General features: G+C 40.2%; 1 protein-coding gene across 6 annotated transcripts in view; it reads left to right on the top strand.

The window, feature by feature from the left end:
- The first annotated feature begins 747 nt into the window (after window positions 1–747).
- The window catches only part of smoc1 (SPARC related modular calcium binding 1), a 33,008-nt gene continuing 9,983 nt past the window's right edge, over window positions 748–23,772 (top strand). For 2 of the 6 annotated variants that reach the window (XM_027020560.2, XM_027020558.2), the window contains exons 1-9: window positions 748–1,090; window positions 10,498–10,663; window positions 10,814–10,894; window positions 14,072–14,184; window positions 14,666–14,765; window positions 16,161–16,211; window positions 16,924–16,971; window positions 18,335–18,421; window positions 18,720–18,800. In XM_027020560.2, coding sequence (XP_026876361.2) covers window positions 989–1,090; window positions 10,498–10,663; window positions 10,814–10,894; window positions 14,072–14,184; window positions 14,666–14,765; window positions 16,161–16,211; window positions 16,924–16,971; window positions 18,335–18,421; window positions 18,720–18,800 — 829 coding nt within the window. In that variant the 5' untranslated portion in view covers window positions 748–988. The remainder of the gene's footprint in view (window positions 1,091–10,497; window positions 10,664–10,813; window positions 10,895–14,071; window positions 14,185–14,665; window positions 14,766–16,160; window positions 16,212–16,923; window positions 16,972–18,334; window positions 18,422–18,719; window positions 18,801–23,772) is intronic. The other 4 variants (XM_027020565.2, XM_027020564.2, XM_027020562.2 and 1 more) reach the window with 3 other exon arrangements.

Here is a 23,772-nt window from a genome sequence, read left to right as displayed (position 1 = left end):
TGAGCTGTACAAAGAGAGGACCAAAGAAAGGTCTGCTGGAACTGTCAAAACCTTTTTGCCAAAGGCAACATTTCTCTATGTGTGTGCGCTCGTTTGTTTGCATGTGTGCGTGTACGCGTGAGGAGGGGATTTAGCAGGACACCTGCACAAAACTCAAAGCCCCTTTTTCTCTGCTTTGCACTCTTTTAAACACACCTACCACTCACACAAACCCAAAAGGTAAAGAACGATAACTATACAAGTCTAAGGATCGATTTCCCAGAAGTGATTCCTACTAAACAATTTATTTCACAGTGCGCAGTTCAACCCCAAATTAATACCCAATCGGGCTTTCTTTTACACTGTTTGCTATTGTCGATATGTTTCCGTATTATAATACTTTGTGTTATAATTTGAATAGATAAATAAATGTATATATAAATACTATACTACACGTACATATCTAGCCTATTAATTAAAGCGTCAGCTATAACCCAGGGCTGAGGAGAGCGCATGTGTTTATTTCTGAATGTACGAGATTTTTATATATATATATATATATATATATATATATATATATATATATATATATATATATATATATATATATATATATATATATATATATATATATATATATATATATATATATATATAAAGAGTGCGCTCGTTGGACATTTATAGTGTCAATCAAGCTTTCTAAGCCCACCTCCCGGGCTTTAAATGAGTCCCAATGGAAACTAAACTATTCAACCTGTAGCTATCGCAAGGACCGTATGACCTCATGCAGTGGATAAAGTTTGTTACTATGGCGATCATCAGTTTGTGAGAGTGTGGGCGCATTCCTGGCACTATGTGAATATACACCATTATACACATACAAAGAAAAACCCACTGAGGACGAAAACTGGACACGAGAACACAATTTTGGATTTTCTCCTGCAACTTTGGGACTTCTGACACTTTAGCGTTCTGCTTGTTCAAAAGTGACTTTTCAACAAAAGAGGACATGTTTTCCCACACTTGCATCCTTTTTGTATTTTTGTATTCTTATACGCTACTTATGATATTCCTGCCACGGATCGCCGCGCAGAAATCGAATGGTCCGCGGGTGAGTGAGAACCAGCTCTCTGCAGTTTCAGATGCACGCTGTCAAAGTGATGTTCCACTTCAGTTTGATAGAACACATCAGTGCGTGTTTTTGTGACCTGGAATATAGACTTATCACTGAATATTTCGCACGCTTTAATTTGTCACGTGATCGGGTGTCCGGCCTTCGTAGATCTGCGTCATTGAAAGTTGTCAGTGCCTGAAACCAGAGGTCATGTTCCTATTTTATGTCTACCTGCTACCATTTGACCAAAAGGAGTAGTGTGGCATGAGCTGGATATTAATTATTCAAGTTATAATGGAGCCATAATAAATGGCTTATAGAATGGATTATAGAAAAATAAGTTATCCTATTATTGCTGATGAAGTTTGCCTAATTTGGCCCTTTCCATAAAGCATCATTAATAAGCCTACATAAATTGATGACACACAATGTCCTGATCATATCATTAGTCTTTATAGAATGCCCTTGATTTTCATGTGTTTCACTCATAACAGCTATGGTAAGAAAAAAAGATTTAATCTTAAAATTGTTTGAAATTGTATGGAATTACTTAATTTATGGAATAGGCTGAATAGTACAGCTGTGTGTGGAAGGAGCCACATTGTCCTGTGAGTTTGTCAGTGATACTTGAGTGCACCCATTGCCCCTTTGTCGTATAGTTCCTTTGCTCTCTTTGCACCCCTCTGTGTTGTAAGAAAGGAGTGAGACATTGCCTTCCCTGCACAGCATTTTATACATTTTCAACAAAGACAACATTGTGGATTTCTTTTTTCCCCCTCTCACAGCTGAATCAGTTGGTGGGGGCTCGTGGTCCTGAATAGTACCACTATATGGTTGTATTTAAAACCGATACTTTTCCCTTCGCCAACCTTTGTTTTTCATTCATTTGTCAGGCTGTCATTTTCTGAAGTGAGAAAGTTTGAGTCATGGTGATGAGCTCTATTCTTTTGCACTTCACCCCCACCCCACCCCACCCCACCCCCTTTTTTGCTTCTCCTTCCTTTATCCCCTGTAGTCTGAATCAATGATATGACACTGGCCAGACAAAACTCTAAAATACAGCCCAGTTGCAGCATTTTTTCCATCTGAGAGAGGGAAAGAAACCTCAAGTACCTGACAGCCATTCAGATGCAAGAAAGATTTGGCAAAGACTGTCCTGTTGGTAAATGTACATTTAGTGGTCTGCAGAAGAGCAAGAGAAAGAGTGAAAGTGAATGAAAATGAAGAAGAAAGAGCAGGAGATGTAGTATGAGTGAAAGAACAAGACAAAGTGCATGTGATTTGTGGATGGCATAGAGTGACTGCCATACTTGTGGTCCGAGGAGGTGATGAATCATAGATGAATCTGTGATGCAATGACAGACTACACTGACAATAGTAATGTACCATCTGTATGTGTCCCAAACTATTATGCTGTTTTATTAACCATTATTCTAGCAATGTGTATTGGCTATTGAATAACATTGGCCATGTAAATCTGCAAAGATAAGCATCAGGTTTGAATGCAGTTTTGCCATGCATTGTGTAGGCTAAACATTGCAGTAGGTTATTACTGGGTTTATAACAGGTACTCAGAGGGAGTCCCAATTAATTCACTATATACATACAGTGTAACACATACTTTACTTCAAAGATAGAGCATTGCAATAGCACTGCAACCAACTCACCAATTTAAAATTGCTTCACATTTTATGTTTAAAATATAAAAACAAGGTCATAAAGACATCTTTTTTAACTTTTCCTGATCTAACCTCGGTATGATATACATTTACTATATTTGCTTTTGGCACTTGGTGGACCTCCTGAGACAGGACAACACTTGTAACAGGTGGTGTGTGAGTGTGTGTGTGTGTGTGTGTGTGTGTGTGTGTGTGTGTGTGTGTGTGTGTGTGTGTGTGTGTGTGTGTGTGTGTGTGTGTGTGTGTGTGTGGTTGTTTGTGTGGGAGAGAGATACGTGGATGTGCTCTATAACAGAGCAAAATGCTGAAACATGTCCACAATACATTCTCCCTGTTGCGTTTCAGAGAGTTTCAAAAACCACCCTGGTGTAATCATTACAGGAGGTCACAGGGGTTTATGATATTAAAAAAAAAAAACACCCTCATGTAATCATTACAGGAGGTCAGGAAGGTTATGATATTAAAAAAGACTAAAGGTAAATGCTTTAAACATTGTCCTCCCCTTTGCTTGTCATTAAGACTAACTTGTCACGGCAGCATTGGCCAGGGAATGGAAAGCCTTAAGCCTCCGTGTTGGAAGGTACATTTGGACAATTACTGAACTAACAGAATTGTACGCATTATGTCTTGCCAATAAGTCAGGGTAAAAAGCCTCTCTTGCTGTCTGAGGAATCCTAATTTTCCAATTCTCCATGTTTAGGCCCTCTGTTTGAGATTACTGTCACCTTTCGTTTTTGAGATTGTGCAGCAGAAGAAAAGAGGTCAGGCTTACACCAAGTAGTGAAGCATCTGAGGGAAACAAACTGGCCACTGAACCATCCAGCACAAACTGATAATGTATGAAGGCCACCCGAATGTGTCCCCAGTTGTTTACCGAGTCCTGTAGTAAGACAAACATGACCCTTGAGTCTGTGTGGTGTCAGAGTGCCAGCAACAGTTAACAACGAGAAAGCAGGACAAAAACAGTGCAGAGTGTGCTGAACATCCAAATCTTAGCTAATTCAATTTTATTGACATAGTGCTTTCAGCAGCACACATGTCTCAAAGCGGTTTTGCAGGTCTAGGCCAAGGCTAAGGACCAACCCCTCAGGCATAAGGAAGAAAGCTTTGGAGAACCAGACTCAAAAGGAAAACCCATCCTGCTTTGCAATAATAATAGTTAACATTATTATGGGGACTAATTTTTAAATCTCTAAATCTGATCTACATTTTTGGTTATTTGTAATCATTGTCAGTATATATAAGCATGCAGGAAACATAGGTTATTTCTCTAAATATAGTGTGACAGAACATAAAGTCACACTCCTTGTGAGCAAACCAGAAAGGAAACATTACAAAGCAAAAGGCAGTGTGTAGTGTTTCTGATTTATATGAATATGCAAGGGGTTGCATGTCTATCTGCAACATGCATTCCATCTTATATAACCTTGAGAGATGTTACTTTTGCTTGGAAGGCACTCAGCTGTAAAATGCATAAAATAAATGAAATGACAGTAATTCAGTTGGCCATGGTGAGTACATCTAAAAATTTGATTTAAAAAAAAGACCTCAGTAAAAGAATCACACATATGCATGATTCAGTGTTTTTCCCATAAGGCTGTAGAAATCGGTACCATCACGAATATTCAGGTACAGCATCCATGCATAAAACTGCTTGGTCATGTGCCTATCAGAAAAAGAAAGAACCAGATGACCTGTTCATGAAAAAAGACTTGTAGATATTAGAAAAGTCTGTAAGAAGCAAAAACATGCTAGGTAGTATCAAAATGCTTTATGATAGCTGCACCAGTTAGGGGGATATTTTGAAATTGAATATAATTTTTATTAGAGAGTTTTTTCGTGCCTTAGTCTATAAACTGAGGCTAGCTTTAATCTGCCAAGAAAACTGTGCCTTGGTAATCCAAGGCACAGTTTTCTTGGCAGATTAAATTACTTCCTGTGGACAGATGCTCTTCACAGTTACACAAATCCTTACATTCCAGTTCAGAAACACATGTAACTGTACAAATGCAAAGTAGTCACATGGTTGAAGACACATGGTTGAAGACATATCGCATATTTCTGTAAGCAGTTGATTACTTGATGCTGGACAGATACTTTGTATTGAGAAGAGAAAACTCACATCAGGGCAAGGAAGTTGCTCATGTAAATAGCTTAAATTTGCAGTGACTGTTGGAGATGAGCTCAGATGTGGGGGAATGCATCACCCAAGCCTCGTAAAGCTGTGTAAAGAGCAAACAGAGCCAGGTGAGTCTATGCCCCATGCCAAGTCTCTATTCTTCCAGCCTTAAAGAACAGTGCCTGCATCTCTATAGTTCTTCCCATCTCTCTTTTATTACAAGTGCTTGTGTGCATCTGAGATAAAGCCAGAGACAGAGAGAGGAGAGAGATAGAGAGTCTGCACACATGCCCGCGTTACATATACATATGTGAGTCCATCAGAGCATCACCACTCATAATCTGCTATGGCAAACAAAGGTTTAATTACATAAGACAAAGTGGAGGGAGCTGGGTAGCTATAGACCAGTGCCAGAGAAAGTGAGAGGGGAGAGGGGCAGGCGACGGAAGGCAGTGCTCCTTGTGTGGGCCGCAGGCAGGAGTGTGTGCTTGATACACAATGAGAAACGGCTGGGATTTGGATAAGGGAGGCTTTCTGACACAGAGAATGTGTTCTGGGTCAGTGCTAAGGCATTTTGCTGGGGAGAGATAGCAGTGGGTATCAGCATAATGATATGGCACACTGTGGGAAATACCGTAGAGATTGCCAGCCTCCCAGAGCCTTCAATTACAACAGGATAAAAGCGGGGCTTTTTTTCCCTCCTCTGTAGTCATGAGAAGCATATCTTGGCATATTTATTATTTATTGATGTATTTCTTAATTGTAGGGCCAAGCCATGCTTTAGGAAACATTTCAAGACACCCAATTTTGCCAGAAACAGTTGGTCAACCACAGTCATCCACCTTTTCAAAAGTTAGTGTCCACCTGCAAGTAAGTGACCAGTGGTGAAAATCACTTTTGTTAACACCTAAACACACCACACAAGAAAATCTACTAAAGATGTACTGCAGAAACAAGGGACATTTGAATAAAAAGTTGTCCACATACACTGCACATTTTGTGCATTTTAATCACTCTCAGACTAATACATTGCAGAATCATTGTCCAATCAGAGTGCCTCTTGATCTGCTGTGATGGCTCTTCAGTCAAAACAGATGTACTCCATGGTCAATTATAAGTCTTTTTAATCAACATAATTAATATCAGTCCGGAACAATAGGTTTAAGGCATCGTTTTTAACTACAGGTCTGAGCTTGATATTCTCATGTGCTAGTTAATCATAAGCTACTGTGTTTTACATGGAGCTCATGCATAGGCTTTTTGTCTGCCTGTTTGACTTATAGAATGTATCAGAAAAAGCTAAATATTTCACAGCCAGCATAATAAGTTTTAATCTCCCTCCCCAACATTAGGCGCATAGCAGTGGTCAAACGGTTCCTTTTGCTTTCAATGCCAGACTTTTCAGCTCCTCTGTGTTGTTGCATATTTTCTCATATTCCTTTCCATCAGAAGACTCAAATCCTTCCCTTCTGCCCAGTGCCTTTATGATTACTCAGGCACACATCATGAGCTGTCTTGATTATTCTTTAGTCAGATTGGCTGTTACAGTTTGAAACATAAATAAGATTATACAATTTCCTCTATATTCTGAAATCATTTGTTCAATAATTCCAGAAAAGAGGTTGTGGCGATGGTTGTGTTCTCTGACAATTCCTTTCAGAATCTGTATGACTACAGGGTCTGGCAGCATTTAAAGATTCACTATGGTTCAGTATGTGTTGCCCATCTTCCCATTACAACAGGAATTTACAAGTGAAAATTCACAGGAATCCAGATAAACCAAGAGGAATAATCAGATATAAGTGGTTAAGGTCATGGATTGAGGTTGCTTTTGCTGCCATAGCTGTTCCTACAGGTTCATTCATATGAAATCCACTGAAATCTCACTGACTGACCAGGACTTCTCTTTTCTTTGGACTGGGTTTCTCATGTCATGCCATTTGCCAGTTCACACTGACTGGCATAAATGCAAAACAACATCCTGTTTTTCTTGAAACCTTATGTACTTCACTACAGTTTTAAATATGTCCCACATCTCTTACTACAGTAGAAGAAGGGGGGGAAAAAAATAAATAAATAAAAAATAAAAAATAAAATAAATAAATATATATATATATATATATATATATATATATATATATATATATATATATATATATATATATATATATATATATATATATATATATATTTTAGGGAGCTTTTTTTGCCCCATTATCTTTGCATTTGCTCCATCTGAGGGTAACAATCTCTTCACACACAGTGAGCACAGTGAGGAGCTTTGGCACTTTATAGCTACCACACCACTGATGACTGAATGACTATGCTGCCAAGAGTACATGTGCATCTGTGTGGAGGCTGCATTCCCACCCCATATTTTGAGCTCTCCTGCAGTGTATTAAAAAATGTCAAACTGATATTTAAGCATTAAACACTTTTACTCATCTGTGTAGCCTGCCTTTGAAAGAATAATTGCTGTATTTTCATATTGTCTTTCAGCTGTAAATTATCATCATGTGCAGCTTAAAAATCTTTGAAATGTCAAGCTCTTTTGAAAAGCATTCTATGCTTTTATCTCTGATCTTTCAAGTTACTGATGTTGACATTTATTTTTTGAGGTTCTGAAAGACTTCTTCCCTCTTTCCCAAAAATAAATTAATGTTTATGGTGTAGATAAATAAGCTGTAAATAGTTTGGGATACTCTGAGAAGTTTTATGCTGTGCTGTAATGCAGTCTAAATGAGTCTGTCCAGCAAGAGAAAAGTCAATGGCAGAATTCACTTAATGGTCATAGAACACACACATTACACCACAAAGGTGTCGAAGTAGGTTGAGAGTCCGTGAAAGGATACCTCTTCTATACCTCTGGAGTTGATTAGTTTCAGAGTGAAAAACCTATTCAAATCTGAATCTGTAGTTGTAGCTGAATCTATACCAGAGTAAAATGTATTTCTTTGCAGTGATGGTAAAATCCTGCATTTATATACTTGTTCTACAAAAGGGTTGAATTTTATTAGTGTTATGTGAACTGAGTAGGACATCTCAAAGGATTCTTAAAATGTTCACTACTAAAGTGGTTTCATTCTGATATTATATGACAATATAATATTTAAAGAGCATGTCTAGGTTTTCCAAGAGAACTGTCAACATTAAACTTTAATTAAGGATTGCCACTCTGGCACTGCTGAAGCTCCAAACTTGGTTGATAATTGGTGCCATCTGAGACACTCATTTTGCCAAGGACTGTTAGAAGTGCATCTTCATAGTTTGCCTCCCAGTGTAAACCATGGTTCAGCTTCAGCTTTGTTTTTGGATTGCTTTTGCTTCTGGGGATGCCATCTGATTTGAATTTCCAGAATGTTAATCACAGGAATTCACTTTTATCAGAGGGTTTCATTTGGTTCTCGCCACTCTGTAATTAGTATCTCAGTTTGCTGAAGCGCTGAGATTTATGGTGTTATCTGGTAAAGATAAGCATGCTGCTTTTTTGTCTTACTGGAAGCCATGGCAGGGTGATGGCAGCAGAATAGTCAGGTAGAGAATTCCTTCGGAGGCACCACTAGTGACTGCACGGTGCGCATGAAACAAAAAATGAACTTCAAAAAGTTCCGTCCATTAGCAGCGCAGTTAACAGCAAATGCTGTCTGTAATAAATCTGGATTGTGGTAAGTCAGAGATAGTGACATTTCCCATGAGGTGTCCCCCCAAAACCTCTCTCCCTCACAGAAAAGTGAGAGCAGTCATAAGATGGTAGATGAAAGCTGGCTGTATTCTTACTCACCTTTTTGAAACAGCTTGCTTCAGATACTGCATTTATAGCCTAGTGTTTAAACTGGAGAGACTTTACCCAGAACAATTCGGCTTGTCTCAATAAGGCTTTCAGGCTTTCTTGACTGGGTTTTTGAGTAAAGCCTGTAAGAAGATATAAAAATGAAGAGTGAAAATGTGGCAAGTAACCTCCCACCCCAACTGTTGCCACAGCAACAGCAATTTAGTTTATTTACCCTGTTTTCAAAAGATTGCTTCCACTCCACCAAGACGTGACCAAGACGTAATATCCATCATATTTACCTTACACTCAACATTATCCTTTTATTTTAGTCTTAAATGCTATATAAAATGCCATAAGGATGAAATTGCAGTTATTATGCCTTACTCTAGAGGCAGAGAAGTCAGCCAATTAAGGTGGTATGGGGTCTTAAATACCTAAATAAGTTACATAATTCTATAATTAAATACCTAAATTATATATATATATATATATATATATATATATATATATATATATATATATATATATAAAACTTGCAGGGTTATATAGTTATATATAAGCATGTTGTATAATGCTGATCCTATAGGCTAAACTGGATGCTTCTCACATATAGCCACTATCATGCCTGCATACTTACAAACATTCAGAGCTGTAGGTTTATACTGTGGTTACCTAATATTATTTGTTATAGACGGATAAATATGTGATAGTTATTGGTCGGTGATGTTGTGGTAGCTCAGTGTATGTCCAGTAGTATTACTAAGAGGACAAATATCTTCACAGCTTTATTACTGATATTGAATGCTGTTTTAATTAGATTTGGTTCAAACATTCAAGAATATATAAAGTCTTACCAACTTGCTTTTTATGGGACGATCAGTAACTAAACAACATTCTCTTCTGTAGTTCAAAGCATGTGCAGGTGTGTTGTCAGAATTCAGATTTCTTGTGAGGAAAACGTCAGCTTTTTCTTTTGTTCTTTTTTTGCTTCTCTTTTCATGAGTATAACTTGCTGGCTTATGAGTTAATCACTATTCCTGCTGCATGATCAGCTAATAGCTGGATGGCAAGCGTCTGCTGCCATGACTGCCATGCTCCTGCACTGATGACTCATGGCTACTGATGACTCATGGCTACTGTGTTTCCACATCCCCCCCCCCCCCCCCCTCTCTCTCTCTCTGGGTTGATTTTGAATTCTGTGCTGAAATCTTGCAAAGTGAAATATGACATGCTTGTGTTGAGGAGAGGAGAGTGGTAATGCCACTGGTGTCAGGACAGTAGAGCTACAAGGAATGAGGGCCGAGCTCTGAGGCTCATTTGCAGGAGGGAAAAGTGCTGTCACTGTTCTCTATCAGCTGCCTTCCTGGTTTTTATCATGCTAGTGGATCAACTTTAGATGCAGAAAGTGAACAGATTCTGTGTGAATCTGGGAAACATATAAGCCTATGCATTTATTAACTATAACATGAATAGATATGTTTGACTGCCTATTTATTCTTCAGTTTTGTTTGGGTAACTCAATGCATCAGTAATAATAACACCATGGGTAATTTGGTTTCAGCGTTTCCAGACGCATGATTCAACTAAATGTAGCAGTGCAGATGGTTGGTCCTACTACTCGAAACATCTTAAATCCAAGGAATCCACTTTTCTCAGCTATAGCTTGCTTCGTTTCGGGAGTCAAAGCTGTGTGCTCTGCATTCTTTACTTCATTGTGTAAAAACTGTATGTGACACATGAAGGTCAGTGTATGTGAATATTAGCTGAACCTGGCCATATTTGGACAGCTGCATGTAATGAACTGTATCTAACTGTTCATGCTCCATGTGTCCAGTGGCTAATTGGGGACAGAGACAGCCACTGCGGAATCATCTGTTCCAAGACCCACGGCAAACCCGTCTGTGGTTCAGATGGACGCAATTATGATACCAGCTGTGACCTGCAGAAGGCCAAATGCAAAGACCGCACACTCAGCCTAGCCTACAGGGGGCGCTGCAGAGGTCAGTATCCACAGACCAGAAGCTTTCTTGGCATAATAACCTCCTGTTACAACAGTTTAGTCTATTATGCATAAGATGTCTCACAGGCATTAAATGATTCAGGTTAAGTAGTTTAAATCCACTGTCCAGGACTGTTGACTCTAATTTCAGGGAAATCATTTCGGATTGATCAGCCTCCCATACTTCCTGCTTCCACACTGATTCCAGAGGTTAAAGAGCTGGAACTAAAAGGTATGGTACACCTGGTCCTTACTCAGTATTGTGTAAGCCTGAAGGTGTGATGGAGACTTAAATGAGTGTTCTGGCTGCTCTGCCTAAGAGTTTACTCTTTGGACTGGTGGTCAGAGCTCATATTTACCTCCTGTCCGACCTGGGTTTGAGTCCTGGGTAGGGTTCCTGCCTTCAGCTTTCATCACACATGGTGTCAGAAGTGGGATGGCAGTGAGGACATTGGGAGCATGCCCCATGTTGATGAGCCCTGTCCTGCTGTGAAGGGATCATGTAGCCCAGTGTGGGGACCCCTGATGAGTGGCATGGGCATGACCCTGATTGGAAGGGCAATTGTGTGCACATGGACAGTATCATGCACAGGGGCACTCCTGGGTGGTGAAGTTATTGTGATGGAGACTGACATGCTCTGAAGGGGAGGATGATATGATGGAGGCTGTTCCTTAGGAAGGTTAAATGGATGCTCTGACTGTTATGCCACAGAGGTGGCTTTTAGGTCTTGTGGTCAGAGCTCACATTTAACTCCTGTCAGACCTGGGTTTGAGTCCTGGGTAGGGTACTTGCCTTCAGCCTTCATCACAGAACTGCCTTTAGGCAGTTCATTCCTTTTCTGATAACAATTACATTTCTGTTTGTTTTTCTGATTGATTTTCTGTTTTATGACAATACTTTTCCATCTGCCAGACCAAAGTTCCTAACATGCCAATAGGAATTGAACCAGTGCCTTTATTTGAGCCAGTAGCAACAGTAGGCATATATCCCAAAGATAATAAATGTTGCAATACTGTACTGAAGCACCTTTTTGAGTGGCGTAGGCTTTCAACCCAAACTCCCACTCCACTTGAAACTAAAGCATTAATCCAGCAGATTGGATTTCTTAGCAACTATACTAAATGATGCTAAAGGATAATACTAATAGTGTTGAATTAAATATTAGCATTTAAGTAACATTGTACAAGACATATGTTCCCTTTTTATGGGCTCACCAAATTAATAATTCAGCTCTTGCTCTCTGTGTTAGAAGAAAACAACCAAATATTAAATTGTGCTTGCAACTGCTTGTGCTTGTGATATCTTGACCTTGTGTAGGTGCAAGGGATGGAAATTCTGCATTTTATATTATACCTTAATACACATGTACAAAGAAACAAACCACAAGCTACATTGTTTAATATAACATTGCTCCAGATGGTGCATACATGCTTGTTGGTACAACATTTTGGGGGGACTTGTTTTCTCTGACTTTTGTGTATAGATGGAAAGTAATTCACATTTCTTTGTCATAGTGACAAAAAAAATAGCTAAATGAAATGTAGTTGCTGTTCACATGGAGTAGATTTATTGTATCGGTCTCTGAAGTAACTGAGTCAGATTATGGCAGTATAAAGGAAGGTGCACTTGCATTAGCTATTGAAGCTTAACAGTACAGGTCTCAAGATGTATAGACTAGATCAGTTAAAACATTAGAACACCACAACACAGTGTGGTTTGCTCTTTATGCACATTGGTATGTGTATAAGTATATAAGGCATTTAAACAAAAGGAGGCTGAAATCAGGGACACAAGCAATATCTAAAATGTACATTGAGAAGCTTATGAAATGTAACAAGTAAAAAAAAAATCCCTGAAAATGAATAAGTAAAAAATAAAAGTAGCTAAAAATTACTGATCACTGACTGCACATTTAGTTTTTGTATTTTGATTTTCCCCTATTGCACATTCAATGAGAAAAGTCAGTGAAATGAGAAAAGGCAGTGAAATCTAATAAAATATTATTACTATTGCAGACCAAAAGCAAGAAAGGTTTTCTTATAAAGAACTGCTTTTAGCATTTTGTAATCTCTGACAATGTTTTCTGGGCTTATACAAGTGGAATTCATTCTCTTGGGAAAACAGTAATCACAAAAATGAATGCAGCTGAATTCAGATGACCCATTTAAGTTATCATTAACATCATTTTAATCAATGTGTTTATGCCAGGTTTCAATCATGTACCAAAGTTGTCATCACAAAGCTTAGGGGAGTTTCGTGTGTGTGTGTGTGTGTGTGTGTGTGTGTGTGTGTGTGTGTGTGTGTAGGTCATTTTACATCCCCATTGCTTCATTCCCATACTTATTGAAGATTGAAGGCTGGATGGACTGCCTTCCCTGGGTTCAGATCATTCTTCATCAGCTTCACACCTAACTGTCGTGGCCAATATAACTGGCAGCTTGTTATCCGTTTGGAGATAACTTCTCCTGCTGTGTGCCATTATGCTTAATCAAGCAGTAGTCAGTGTGTATACTGAGAGTAGAAACCTACTTTCCATCTTGCCTGTGGGCCTGAAGTATCTCTTACAGTTTTAATCACTTCAAACACCTGTTCAGTCATTAGGGTGAAGGAGAAGGGTAAAAGAAGTCACACTTAGGTACACATGTATTGTGAAATTCTGTGTGTTTCTGAAGGTCAACTAATTTCCTACTTACTTAATAGTTCCAGCAAATGATCCTCATTTGTCTTTCTGTACATGCACGGTTATGTTGGTACCTTAAAATTCTCCAAGTTGCTTACAGGTGTGTAGATGTGTTTTTTCTTGGGTGGGAGTTTAGTTTGCATGCACACATTTTACCTGCAGTCTAGCAATTTGTAAGAATGTGAAAAGAAAAAGAAAAAAAACTGAACAGAGACTTGTTTGTTTAACAGTGAGAAAATTAAGCACTATTATGGTAGTTAGGCTCTCTTTTCCCTGGGATCAGTCCAGGACTGTGATCCAGGGTTTAAGTGTTGTTTATTTGTCCAAAATGACTGGCTACTCACTGGCCATGTGTTTCTGCTCAGTGTCCAAGTGCTTGCATACTGGAACGTCATGGCCTACCCCAATTAAAACCTTCTAGTTTGTTAAAAACTAGGAATTTTGTCTATTCCTACTTTGCCAATGTATTTAATGCATCACTATGATTTTTTAAAAAAGCATCATGTCTTTTGTGATGGTACATGATTAATATTTTATTATAATATTTGTATTACAGATTTTCTAATGGTCTCCCAATAGCACCCTGAAAACCATGACACTTGACATGGCAGACAATATATTAAGTACATATCACATATATTCCAGTGACACAGATGCTGTATGTTTTAATGAAGTGTGTCTCGAAGAGCAGTTGCCTGAGAGTGAGTTTAGCTGCTTGTATGTTGCAGAAGCAGGTCAGTCTAAGTGCCGGGTGGAGAGGAGCCAGGCACTGGAGCAAGCCAAACGGCCCCAGGAAGCTATCTTCATCCCAGAGTGCAATGAAGATGGCACATTTGCACAGGTCCGACAGCACTTTCTACCACTATGCTCCACATCTCACCTCTGACACCCACAGGCGTGCAGGACTCTCTGTACAGCACTGTACCCTGGGGAAAGAGTCTTCCGAGATTTGCCTGCAACCTTGGTCTGACTCCAAGGAACGTTGTGCTCATCTGTGTTTCTCATCAATAGCTAAACATTGGGATCACTTTTGGAAAAGTGCACCTTAAGTCACTTCAGAGACCTGTTCTGCCCACTGGATCCATCTATGCAATAATTTGTCAGAAAGGCTTGCCAAATCCACATTAGCTGTCAGTGAATATTGTGAGCTATTTTTCATCAGTCTGCCTATATCTTCTGTCATCTTCAGCTTCATGGAGGTCTCTTTGTGTATGTGTGTGTGTTTGTGTGTGTGTGTGTGTGTGTGTGTGTGTGTTTGTGCACATGTGTGTTTCTGTGTGTGGGTGGATGTGTGCATGCATATATGTATGTGTCAATGGTAGGTCCAGTGCCACACTCTCACGGGCTACTGCTGGTGTGTGACCACAGACGGCAAGCCTGTCAGTGGCTCCTCAGTGCACAACAAGACCCCAGTGTGCTCAGGTACTCCAGAACGTTTGTGTCTGTGTGTGTGTGTGTGTGTGTGTGTGTGTGTGTGTGGGTGGGTTTGTGTATGCATGAACATAGGATAGGATGAACATGAATATGATAGTAGCTTTGATTTAGTTTAAATTGGAGTTAATTCAGCTAAATGTATTGTGTTTGGGGTGTGTGTGTGTGTGTGTGTGTGTGTGTGTGTGTGTGTGTGTGTGTGTGTGTGTGTGTGTGTGTGTGTGTGTGTGTGTGTGTGTGTGTGTGTGTGTGTGTGTTAAGAGGTATGTGTTCTGTAGTGTAGCAGCAGAGATCTGTGCATCAAAACCAAGAAACCTATTAGACTTTCTTTGATCCAGGTTCTGCTCTTTGTTTGACTCACCACGATGTTAAAGGCCAGCTACTTCTGTGTTTATTCTACATGTCCTCTGTTTGTGCACTGTGTCTGTTCTTGATGGATGTCTTGGAAGAGTTTTTCAAACTTAAAATGTTCAAACTTGTCTCTCTCTACTTTTGCCCTCTACCTACATCACAATGCTTCTTCCACAACTGCCCCCCCCCATCCCACCATTCAATGCACATACACACACACATACACACACACATACACACACACATGCACACACACATACACACATATGCAATTTGCTTTCTGAGGAAGATACTTGATGTGAGAGGAGTGGTTCTTTGTGAAAGTGAATGGGAAAACTTTACTGTAATGGCTATAATTTCCCTACTGAAGATAATACCCTGGTCTCCTGCCAGAATTAGATTGCAGTATGATTAGGGCACCTGTTTCTAGTCTAGTTTGTTTGTTTGTTTCTTTCTTTCTTTCTTCACGTTTTTACATTGTGTAGTTACGGGTTACCTCACACTGACCTGAGCTTCCGTGGATTCCCCAGGCTGTTCGTATGGTTGGTCACTACTCCCACATTGAGCCCAACTGTGTCCAAGCATAGACACACCATTGAAACCTGTCATAAAATTTGCTCTTCAAGCTCCTCAGGAGTTGTCAGACTGAATATGTTTTGCTTTGAAGTTAGGACTAAGCCTCACTACCTGTTGCCCTGTTGTCCTGCATAAGATTCATTAATTTCATTATTGTTTCTTGAAAAGGTATCCTGTCACACTTTTGTCTATGAGCTCCTGAAGACGTCCACACTCTTTCAGAACTGTGTTGTTTTTTATGACTGATTTTAAACTAGGTCCTGTGAGATCTCACATTAATTATGTTCTGCCAATGATTCATTATAAATTATAAATCAAACTAGGGTGTCAGAACCTTCGTTAAATGTTCAAACGATGAGGACCTGTATGATGAGGATCAAATGATGAAGATCATGGAATATTAAACAAAATAATATAATGAATCATGACAAAAGTGAAATATCTCACACACGTTTGCAGGAAACTTCCGTGAATTTATGAGAACTCATACTGGGACAAGTGGATTGACAGGTAGTAAAGTTTCCTTCAAACTGCCTTTCATTCAGATTCCTTTCTCCCTCACATTTTGATTGGTGTAAATGTAATCTGGTGGATTTTTGCATGCCAGCCTTAATGTTTGCACATACCTGGATCCATGACCACTGACTTTTGACCTTGTACATAGTAACAATAAACATTGCAATTGTTTACACTGAATGTGCTTTCATTAGTGCTGTTTTGTAACAGATTATGTGTGACTAATCAATAAGAATAATTGCAGAATAGGTGACAGGTGTCTGGCATCCTAATGCAGCCTTGTCCCCATTCAATTGTTTTATCTTTGGTGAAGGAATCAACAAATAATATTGTCATTAGGTGATACTGCATATTTTAGAAATGTCTGGTAGAATTAGTGGGGTAGACATACAGTAAGTTAAATTCAGATGTGCATGGAGTTTTTCAATGTTTTTCTTTCAGTCTTTAATAGACATTAAATTGTTATTTAAACCTGCTCATTGTCTGATCTTTGTCAAGTTCCAGACTATATCCAAACAATGTTGCAGTTGTCACAGGCGTTGCCTTTTTTGTACCTGACTGTGTTAGAACATGTACATGTTTCATCATCAACAGCACATTTCTGCAAATGGTGAACTTTTCTAAATCATGTTTGTTATATGTAATTGAAGCTCACGTAAATGCTCCATGATCAGGGGTTTACCAACCTTGTATTCTCTCTCCAAAGGTTCAGTAACTGATAAACCCCCAGGACCCCCTAGTTCTGGCCGAAAAGGTGAGTTGAGATCCTCAAAGAATGTGGTTGTATCACTCTGTTTGTTTGTTTGTGTGTGTGTGTGTGTGTGTGTGTGTGTGTGTGTGTGTGTGTGTGTGTGTGTGTGTGTGTGTGAGCTTGCACATGCATGAGTGTGTGTAAAAATGCATTTGGAAACTGGAATATCAATGATCAAGAACTATAGGGGATATCTTTTCAAATGACTGGGGGTCATCTTGTTATGTTGTTCGTATCAGACAACACCAGCTTATTTGAGTCAAGCTTGACCCTGGGTTTACTTTTCTGTAAGTAGGTGCTTGGCTTCAAGGGACCATAAACAATGAAAAAGTATTCCAGTTGTTAGGTTTTACGGCCAGAGGAGAGGCCTTACCTCTGATCAAAGGGTGAGTTGTGTCGGCCTGCCCCTCTCTCTGCGCCATGACCTCCAGTGTCTTCGAACTCCCCACTGCAGCAGTGAAATCCCAAACCACTAAAGCAAGCGTTAACAACAGAGGCTAACAGCAGAGATGTGGGCACACAGAGATGATGCTGCACTTTATGCAGTGACGAACCCGTACCGCACCTGATCTTCATGGGCTACTCGTTATGTGAATGTGCTAGCAACCAGTTCCATCCTCAAAGGACAAATTATGTTCTGACATTTAGAGAAAAACTAGGACTTTTAATCTGCTTATATAGTTTAGCATGCCAGCACATAATTGATTATACATAATTGATTTATATGGAAATGTAATCACTGTTGTTTAAATTTGACTACTTTGCTGTCATTTAGTGATAGACTAGTTAAAAAAAAAAAAATCTTTAGTGGAGTGTTCCACTGTGGGCCCTCGAGTGGAGAGGCCTATTCTGGCCGCTGTCTCTTTCTCTAATGACAGTTTAAGTAATTATGTTCTGTGCCCCAACCTCCTGTACCAACCCGATCTGAGCATTGCCAGGGCTGGCATATGCTTGATGGGGTTCCAAAGAAAAGAGGGAATGTCTGGCACATGTCTGGGTGAGTACCGGAGGAGCCTACTGCCACTGCACCGCACATTGACCTTAATCAATTGCTGAACCTTCGGACAAAGAGAAACGACCCAGAGAAATCTGCTGTAGACCCTGCTGGCTTACAGGTCTTCTCAGTGCCTTACATGTGAGTGAAGTGTGAAGGATCGTGTGAGAAAAGCATAGAATGGATGAGTGGATGAGGCACAATCCTGAATGTTGAATCCTGAATGTGCTGAATGTTGCTCTGGTCTCTGGTATCTTCTGTACCTCTGCTCCTCTTATCTGTCTGTCTTCTGTGCTCTTGGCCGGGCTACATGCAAATCCCAACCATTCAACAGTTCTGGAGAGTAGATCGTATTAACCTCAATAATTGTAGTCTCTTTCCGCTTCTTTCTCACCCTGAACCCAGATGATGGCTCCAAGCCCACGCCCACCATGGAGACCCATCGCCCCGATGGCGACGGTGAGTCCAGCTCCCAAATGAAGGAAAATCATGACAGAGGCTGCTTTGTTCTTCTGCATGTTGTTTTGTGGATCTTGTGCATCCTATGTGTTTTGTGTATTTTATGTGTTTCGTGCATTCTATGTGTTTTGTGGATCTTGTGCATTTTATGTATTTTGTATGTTATGAATCTTGAGGGTTTTAGGTGTTTTGTGTATTTTATATGTTTTGTGTGTTTTTGTGTGTTGTGTGTTTTGTGTTTTTAGTGTGTTTTGCGTGTGCCTTATCATGCACTGTTGTGTTGTGTTTGGGCTGCCAGAAATCACTGCACCTACGCTGTGGATCAAGCACTTGGTCTATAAAGAGAACAAACAGAACAACTCCAGCAGCAGGAGGACAGGTGGGACTCCACACTGTCGCCTCACCCTGTTCACAGGATTATCACAGAGTAGAATCGCTTTACTCTCACCGTGTAAGAACGATGACATTTGAAATAATGCATATCTACATTATTCTTGCACTGTATATTGTAAATGATCCATGTGCTTGCGGAATGATTTTTTGTCTTTCTGGTTTAATTTCTTTGCTCAGACAGGCAGCACCATTTCAGTCTTTCAGGTTTGAATACAGAGTTAGTACAGAGGCCGCTCTGTATACCAGCAGCATGAATTGCTTACTTCATAAACCTTTAAACAAGTACGAGGACACAATGGATGTGTTACCTGATACTGCATTAACCACTGCTGTCTGATACTACTGTTGAGTTCTGTTTTCAGTTTAGTTAGTAAATGTTAACAAAACTGAAACTGCATAGAAGTTTTCTTTATGTTACTTCTCTTTAAGTGGTATTGTCATTAGCAGGGGTGTGTAATGTATGTGTCTGTGGATTGATCTGACATTTCAAAGACACTCCCATGAAGCTCCTCTCCTGTAGTCATATTACAATAACAGCATCCAGGCTCAAGCACTTGAGGGATGTTTATTGCGCAACATTTTCCTTTTTTCTTTTTCTTTTTCTTTCAATTGTTTTAGATTCAATATAAAACATGTCCAGAAATGGGAAACCTAACTCCGCTAGGACTATGACACCCTCTTCTCTCTGCTCTCCTCAGTGTAATTTATTTAGCTCTTTTTTGTCTCCTCTTCAATTTACTTCTAATAAGTTTGACCTCACCCTGGTTTTGCCTGGTCAGCTCCATCCATCTAGGGGAGTCGCACATATGAGCATGGGACGGGATGGAGAGGGGACTGAATTATGGGAGTGTGGCTGATGTGATTGGAAGCAGAGTGGCATATGCGTGCGATCGTGCATGCATGTTGTGCCTTTGCATATATGTATCACACGTGCATATATGTATGTCTCCATGTATGAGAAATTCCGGCAGCTTGTAAAAAGGCTTGTGTGGTCCCTGACGTGGCCAGGGGAACACAGTGTGTGCAGCATGCCTTACACTGGTAGGGGAGGAGCAGGCAGGGCTGTTTGCAGGCTCCCGCAAAACACAAGCAAAAGCAGCATGTCGTTGTGATGGTGGGGCATTCTGTGATGAAGAAAGGTCTCGCTCAGAGCAGGGCGGAGCCTGATCTGTGCTGACAGCAGTTCAGCGGTTCGGGACCCTTTTGGAAGCCTGCTCCTGCTTCTGATTAGAGTTTACAGTCTGGGAGGACAAACCCCTCGATCCTAGATCAGGGGAATGTAGTGGTAGTTCTGGGCACATCATGAAGGTTGTTGAGCTGGTTGCACGATCTGTTTTTTTTTATATTCAAAAGCCCCATGGCCATATGTTGATTCTCAAGAGAGCCAGGTACTATGATGTGCTTTGGGTGAAGTTTAAAATAATTCACTATGACAGCCTAGATCATTATCTATTGCTTTGACATTTCACCTGCAATCACAAGAAAAAGTATTCTTTTTAACACTGTAGTGTATATATATATATATATATATATATATATATATATACACCTTTTATTTATATATATATATATATATATATATAGGTATATATATATACCTTATATATATATATATATATATATATATATAAAAGGTCACCACCTAGATTTAACTAAGCAAATAGGTAAGACCCTCCCATTGGATAATTACTGCATGGGTGATTGTTTCAGCTGGCAACAAGTTATTTAACCCTAACAGATGCCGTGAGTAGCTTCTCATTTGTTAAATAACCATGTCGAAAGATACATCCTGTGGTCATGGAAAAGATGTTAATCTGTTTCAGAAGGGTCAAATTATTGGCCTGCATCAAGCAGAGAAAACATCAAAGGAGATTGCTGAAACTACTAAAATTGGGTTAAGAACTGTCCAACACATTATTAAAAAGTGGAAGGACAGTGGGGAAACATCATCTTCGAGGCAATAATATGGTTGGAAAAAAATCTTGAATGATTGTGATCAGCGATCACTTAAATGTGTGGTCAAATCAAATCGTAGAAAAACAACAGTAGAACTCAGGGATATGTTTAATAGTGAAAGAGCATTTCTACATGCACAATGCGAAAGGAACTCAAGGGATTGGGACTAAACAGCTGTGTAGCCTTAAGAAAACCACTTGTCAGTGAGGCTAACTGGCAAAAATGGCTTCAATTTGCTAGGGAGCATAAAGATTGGACTCTGGAGCAATGGAAGATGGTCATGTGGTCTGATGAGTCCAGATTTACTCTGTTCTAGAGTGACGGGCACATCAGGGTAACAAGAGAGGCGCCTTGTGCCTACCGTACAAGCCTGTCGGGGTAGTGCTATGATCTGGGGTTGCTGCAGTTGGTCAGGTCTAGGTTCAGCAACATTATGTGCCCAAAGAATGAGGTCAGCTGACTACCTCAATATACTGAACGACCAGGTTATTCCATCAATGGATTTTTTTCTTCCCTGATGGCACAGGCATATTTCAAGCTGACAATTCCAGGATTCATTGGGCTCAAATTGTGAAAGAGTGGTTCAGGGAGCATGAGACATCATTTTCACACATGGATTGGCCACCACAAAGTCCAGACCTGAACCCCAATGAGAATCTTTGGGATGTGCTGGAGAAGACTTTGCCCAGTGGTCCAAATCTCCCAACAACAATACAAGATCTTGGGGAAAAATGAATGCAACTCTGGACAGAAATAAATGTTGTGACATTGCAGACGTTTGTGGAAATGATGCCACAGCGAATGTGTGGCGTAATCAAAGATAAAGGCAGTTCAACGAAGTATTAGAGTGTGTGACCATTGATGACATACAACATAATGTATTATGAGGTATTATTGCTTTAATTTTCTTCCTACTACTACTTGCCACTGTGTATATGGGAAATATTACAAAAGGCAAAGAAAAAATTGTGCCCTTATGAGTCTAATCCAGATAACCTTGACCAATGCAAACCATGCCTGCATCTCCCACTAGTTTATCTGTTCTAAGAGCATTGGTATAAGAGTGACCACAGCTGAAAATAATTGAGCAGATGACTTTTGTGCCTTGTGTGTGTGTTTGTGTGAAAGTGAGAGAGAGAGAGAGAGAGATGAGAGATGAGAGACGAGAGAGAGAGAGAGAGAGAGAATGAACATGAGAAAAAGAACATTATGTTTACAGGAGACTGATAAGTTTGAACACTTCAGACTTCACAGCTGTTTTTTTGGCTGGCAGTCGTTGCATGGGAATGAGGGATTCTCTATTCGGCTGCGATAGTGGAGAAATGACACCTCACTTCATCTCAGCTCACTTCATCTCAGCTAATCCATACAAGACTAAACAGCATGGAGAAATGGCAAACAATACAGCGAGGCAATGTGCTCCCAGCTCAGTTGTCCTCTCACATCTTATTGGTTTGCGCAGAATCTCCCTGACATCTCATGCCCCAGCAACAATAAAAAGACAAAAACCAAAGTAACAAAAGGCAGTCAACATAGAAGAAGAGTCACTGATAAAGTTGAACATGCATACTAGGAAAAAAAGAAGATTGAATTACAACTGTCCAACATTTTCCCCCACTTTTGTGTATATAAAAAAAGGGAAGAAAAAAAAATTCTTTTGGGAATCGCAGCTGCTTGGCGCCAGTATACCCTCGCTATAATAAACAGTGCTAAATAATTTGGATGTGAAGAGCCTTGGCCAAAAGCACAGGCTACTCAGAACACTTGAGCATAAAGCATGCATCTTGACTCATGCTCGCGCCTGGATGGCAGACGTTTGCTGAAAACAGGTCCCCCACCACCACCACTGCCACCCCCATTCCAGCCAGGTCCCACTTCAGATGCTTCAGGCCTGATCCAAGGCATGCCAGCACTGTGAAGCTCTGCACCAGAACTGTTTGCAAGGGACGCACAAGCGAAAAAAGCAGCATTTGCTTCCAGACAGTGAAGCTGTAGATCATGCTTTTTACTTGGAGGCTCCGACAACTCTTGGCTCCTGCAGCCTTAGGTTGGCCTGGGGCATGCTTTACCATTTAAATCTCCCACAGTTTGGAGTCAGCCCAATACAGCCCACCCCCTCCTCTTTATCCAAGAAATTTGCTTAGCCACAACACAAACCCAGGGAGTAATATGAGCTGGTAGAACATGACTGGGGACATTAGATTATTTGGGGTGGGGGCGGTTGCTGTGTAGTGGGTTTGTGTGTGTGTGTGGTGTGTGTGTGTGTGTGTGTGTGTGTGTGTGTGGTGTGTGTGTGTGTGTGTGTGTGTGTGTGTGTGTGTTGATGAAGGTGTTCATCTCTGTAAGATGTTCAAATGTCCTTATGAAAACATACACATTTTGACATGCTTTGCACATAAAAATTTGCATGAGTTTACGAAAGAAAAAAAAAGACTTTTTTGACCAACACACACACACACACACACACACACACACACACACACACATATTTTATTAGCAGCAATAAAAAAACCAAGAGGTTTTATTTCAGTAACTAAAGGCAAGGGTATAGGTGTAGGAATAGTTAGCCACAGTAAAGGTCTTCGCGCAGATGATAATACAAGACTGTGTGGTGTGTGTGTGGTGTGTGTTGTGTGTGTGTGTGTGTGTGTGTGTGTGAGAGAGAGAGAGAGAGAGAGAGAGAGAGAGAGAGAGAGAGAGAGAGAGACAGACAGCATGTATAAGGTCACAGTTGACTTACTGGCCCACCTGTTGGCCAGCTTGAACTGTGTGCTTGAGTGAAAGGCTCACACAGAGGCAATCCACTGCAGGGAGAGAGCTTGAGGAGGCTTCTTGTATTGAGCTTAATGCTCCATAAACACACTCGATTAAATAGGACATGAATTAGAGGCAGTAGAACCCTCTTCAGAGGAGCACTAGCAGGATTAGCTGCCGTGTTTGGGCCCTGTCACAGTGAGTGAGTGATGCACTAAATGGATTTTCAACATAAATAGAGATTTATG

The sequence above is a fragment of the Electrophorus electricus genome, chromosome 13 (assembly GCF_013358815.1).
Source record: "Electrophorus electricus isolate fEleEle1 chromosome 13, fEleEle1.pri, whole genome shotgun sequence".
NCBI lineage: Eukaryota > Metazoa > Chordata > Actinopteri > Gymnotiformes > Gymnotidae > Electrophorus > Electrophorus electricus.
Note: the sequence above shows the minus strand (reverse complement) of the source record. Positions and strands in the feature narration are given on the sequence as shown.